The sequence below is a fragment of the Neophocaena asiaeorientalis genome, unplaced genomic scaffold (assembly GCF_003031525.2).
Source record: "Neophocaena asiaeorientalis asiaeorientalis breed wild unplaced genomic scaffold, Neophocaena_asiaeorientalis_V1.1 scaffold489, whole genome shotgun sequence".
Taxonomy (NCBI): domain Eukaryota; kingdom Metazoa; phylum Chordata; class Mammalia; order Artiodactyla; family Phocoenidae; genus Neophocaena; species Neophocaena asiaeorientalis.
Genome location: NW_020174791.1, coordinates 2,785,308 through 2,788,942, shown reverse-complemented (window position 1 = coordinate 2,788,942; position 3,635 = coordinate 2,785,308). Strand labels below are relative to the sequence as shown.

Sequence of the window (3,635 nt, the reverse complement as noted above, 5' to 3'; positions counted from 1 at the left end):
GGCAGTGGCGTCCAGCTGGCAGGTGTCTTCCTTCAGCGAGACCAAGGCCCAGCAGATCCTGCAGCAGAAGCCGGCTCAGTACCTGCGCTTCAACCAGCACCAGCTCTCTCGCATCTACCCCTCCTCCTACCGTGTGGATTCCAGCAACTACAACCCACAGCCCTTCTGGAACACCGGCTGCCAGATGGGTGGGCGCGGGGCCTGGGGCGGCCGGGCTGCCAGATGGGTGGGTGCGGGGGCTGGGGCGGCCGGGCTGGCGAGGGGGTGCAGCTGGGTTCTCCGCGGCCTCTCTGCTTGCCCTTGGCTCTGGAGAACCTTCGCGGCAGCCAGCCAACTTCACCAGGATGGCGCCGGGGTGGGGGCCGCTGGGGCGGGGGCCTTAGGACCCCAGGGCAAGGCGGGAAAGACACAGGTGCGCGGGGCCGCTGTGCCGGCTCTGTGGGAAGTCCTGCCTGCCGGGACGCACGGCCCTGGCCGTGCCCGACGTGAGCCCCAGGGCCCCTGCTCACGTAGTGGACGCGGGCTCACAGGAAGCGGCGGGCGGGACACACGGGCTGGGCGCTGAGCCAGCCACCTCACATCCTTCCCCACAGTCGCCCTGAACTACCAGTCGGAGGGGCGGATGCTCCAGCTGAACCGGGCCAAGTTCAGCGCCAACGGCAGCTGTGGCTACGTGCTCAAGCCCCAGTGCATGTGCCAGGGTGAGGCTGTGGCCCCAGGACGGGGACACGGGGCTGGGGGCTGCTGCACGGAGGTGGCAGGGGGCGGCCACGGCGAGGCCACCTGGCGGGTCAGGCTGGGGCACGGGGAAGCGCCGCCACCCTGCCGGGCATCTGCGGCCCCTCCCCACGCTGCCCCAGCGCGAGGGTCCCCGGGCGAGGCGCCCTTGGGCGAGGTCTGCCTGGCACTTCCTGCCTTCTCGGTCACCTCAGTTTTGTCCCCGACGTGCTGAGAACGACTTGTGGGTTTCTTCCCATCGTAACCCTGACCCGTCCTCCCACGTGCCTCGGCTCGTGCCGTGCAGCCTTTATCTGCAGTGGCCTCTTCGAGTTATCGACGTGCGCAGCCCCAGGGCCCCCCACCCGGAGGTGGTGTGGCCTCGCACTGAGCCCCCGTGGTCCACCTGTGGGAGGAGCGAGCTGGGCCCACTTCACGGGGAGGCCGCAGAGGCGACCGGCCTACGGCCCCCGACGCCCACCCCTGCCCCGGAAGGCTGCCTCCCCTCCCCCGCCCGCACCCGGGGCTCCCATCCAGTGGATGGGGTGGAGGTGGGAGTGGACGCACCGGGGCTGCCCCGGGAGCCGGTGGTGGGTTTGCCCTGCCTGCTCAGCCTCACCCTGGCCCCCCCAGGCGTCTTCAACCCCAACTCCGAGGACCCTTTGCCCGGTCAGCTCAAGAAGCAGCTGGTGCTTCGGATCATCAGTGGACAGCAGCTCCCCAAGCCGCGGGACTCCATGCTGGGGGACCGAGGGGAGGTAGGAGGGAGGGCCTGGGGGGCCAGGGAGGGCCGGGGCATTGGCCCGGGCCCCGGTGCCACCCTGCACTGTGTGCCAGATCATCGACCCCTTCGTGGAGGTGGAGGTCATTGGGCTCCCCGTGGACTGCAGCAAGGAGCAGACGCGCGTGGTGGACGACAACGGTGAGGACGCGGGAGGGCCGGGGGCGCCCGGAGGCCCCGTCACAGCTCCTGTGCTGCTGACCGGGAAGGGAAGGGTGAGGGCCACCGCCTGTGACCCACATAACTGTCCAGGACGCCCCCTCGGCTGGACGCCCAGTGACAGCCGCCTGGCCTTGCGGTGTTGCTTCTTTCGGCCGGTGGCCAGCCTAGGAGGAGGTGCTGGGAGAGGGCGTGGGCCCCTGTGGCCTCCAGGCTGGAGCTGTGGTGTGGATGGGACTGGCCTGTCTGAGAGGTGGGGGTGGGGCAAAGGTGACAGACACCTCCTCCTGGTGGCCTCCAGGATTCAACCCCATGTGGGAGGAGACCCTGGTGTTCACGGTGCACATGCCTGAGATAGCGCTGGTGCGCTTCCTCGTCTGGGACCACGACCCCATCGGGCGTGACTTCATAGGTCAGAGGACGCTGGCCTTCAGCAGCATGATGCCAGGTGGGCAGGGGCCAGTGGGGGTGGGGGAGGGCCAGTGCCCCCCGTAGTGCGTCCCCCACAGGCCAGCAGAGGACGCCAGGACCGGGCGGGGCTCAGCTTCCTCCTGCGAGTTGCCTTCTGCCACGGGGCGGCCTGGGGATACCGAGGGAGCCGAGGAGGAGGATTCAAGGCCACAGCACTTTGTGGTCGGGGTGGGGGAGGGTAGCACCAGCTGCGGAGCCCCTCAGCCCCCAGAAGATGGTTGCTCTGCAGGCGAGAGCAATCCTGGCAGGCTTTCTAGAGGAGGTAGCGGCCCCAGGACCGGGCTCACAGGTGGTATTCAGGGCTTTGGGACCTTTAAGTAGAGTGTGGGGGACGTGGGTGGGTAGGAGCCGTGGTGAGCGTGACCCCGGCTGTTTCAGGCTATCGGCACGTGTACCTGGAGGGGATGGAAGAGGCCTCCATCTTTGTCCACGTGGCCGTCAGTGACATCAGTGGTAAGGTGAGTGCCACCTGCAAGGTCACTTGCTGTTGGAAAGGGGTGCCCCAGCCCCAGCCCCACCCCATCCGTGTCCCTGGGGCCATGAGGCCTAGTGCTTACCTCGACGGGCCTGTGTCTCCATCCACGAAACGAGTGGCGGGGCCCCCGGGCGCGCCTCTATGTCCCGGGGCCAGTGTGGCCACCAGCATATGGAAGCCATGGCCCTTCCTGGGCAGCCGCGGCCCCTCCCGTCTCTCCTGAGCCTCCCCTTCTACTGCTCGGGGTCCCCTGGTTCTCTGTCCCTCCTCGAAGGCGTCTGCCTGGCTTTGCCCCGTCCCTCACCTGCTCCCAGTACATTTGCCCCAGGATGGGGTCTCACTCCGACTTCCCCAGTCTGCAGAGCCCAGGGGTCCCTGGTTCTAAGTTTGGGGCCTAGCAAGGCTGCACGCGGTGGTCTGTCAGGCACACACGGGGGTCCATGTGGCTTCCGGCACTAACCGTCTCTCTCCTACCGTGTTCCTCGGCCCTGCGTGCTGCCGACGGAGGCCCCGCAGGCCTCCCAGCTCCGTTGTGCGTCCGTGGTCACCCTGTCGGTCCCGTGTCTCCGTCTCCGTGCTCCACGCCCGCTGTTCGTGTCTCACGGCCTCACTCTGTCTCTTTGGTCTTGCAGTGGGCTTCTGTATGTCCAAAGTCTACTTTTAGAAGCACGGCCCTGTTAGGAGCTCGAAGGTACCCCAGCACGGGGGCGGCGTGGCCTGCCCGCCCCCCACCTGCATGCTCAGGCCACCCCGTTAGCATCCGTGAATTCCTGGTAGCATTTTGGAGACTGTCAGCTCATGTGACATGGGTCGGGACGTGGTTCCGGGTCCCCCGGGCCATCCTCAGGCACAGAGCGGCATTTATGAGGCAGGTCCAGGACCTCAGCCAGGCCTCCTGTGTGTCCGCCCCGAGGTCTGGCCCATCTCCTCCTACCCTTGGCCTTTCCGACTCCTGCACCTCCCCCACCCCCCGCCCTGCCCTGCGCCTCCCTGTGTCCAGTCCTCTAGCTGCCGGCCCTCCCAGTACCCGTG

The 3,635-nt window shown here is 67.9% G+C and overlaps 1 protein-coding gene across 1 annotated transcript in view; it reads left to right on the top strand.

Annotated features, from left to right (window-relative positions):
• Positions 1-3,635, top strand: part of PLCH2 (phospholipase C eta 2) — a 26,860-nt gene that overhangs the window by 18,677 nt on the left and 4,548 nt on the right. Inside the window, 6 exon segments of the mRNA XM_024760250.1 lie at positions 1-188; positions 594-701; positions 1,351-1,475; positions 1,555-1,639; positions 1,959-2,105; positions 2,507-2,586. The exon segment at positions 1-188 is cut by the window's left edge and continues 111 nt beyond it. Of these exon segments, the coding sequence (XP_024616018.1) occupies positions 1-188; positions 594-701; positions 1,351-1,475; positions 1,555-1,639; positions 1,959-2,105; positions 2,507-2,586 (733 nt within the window).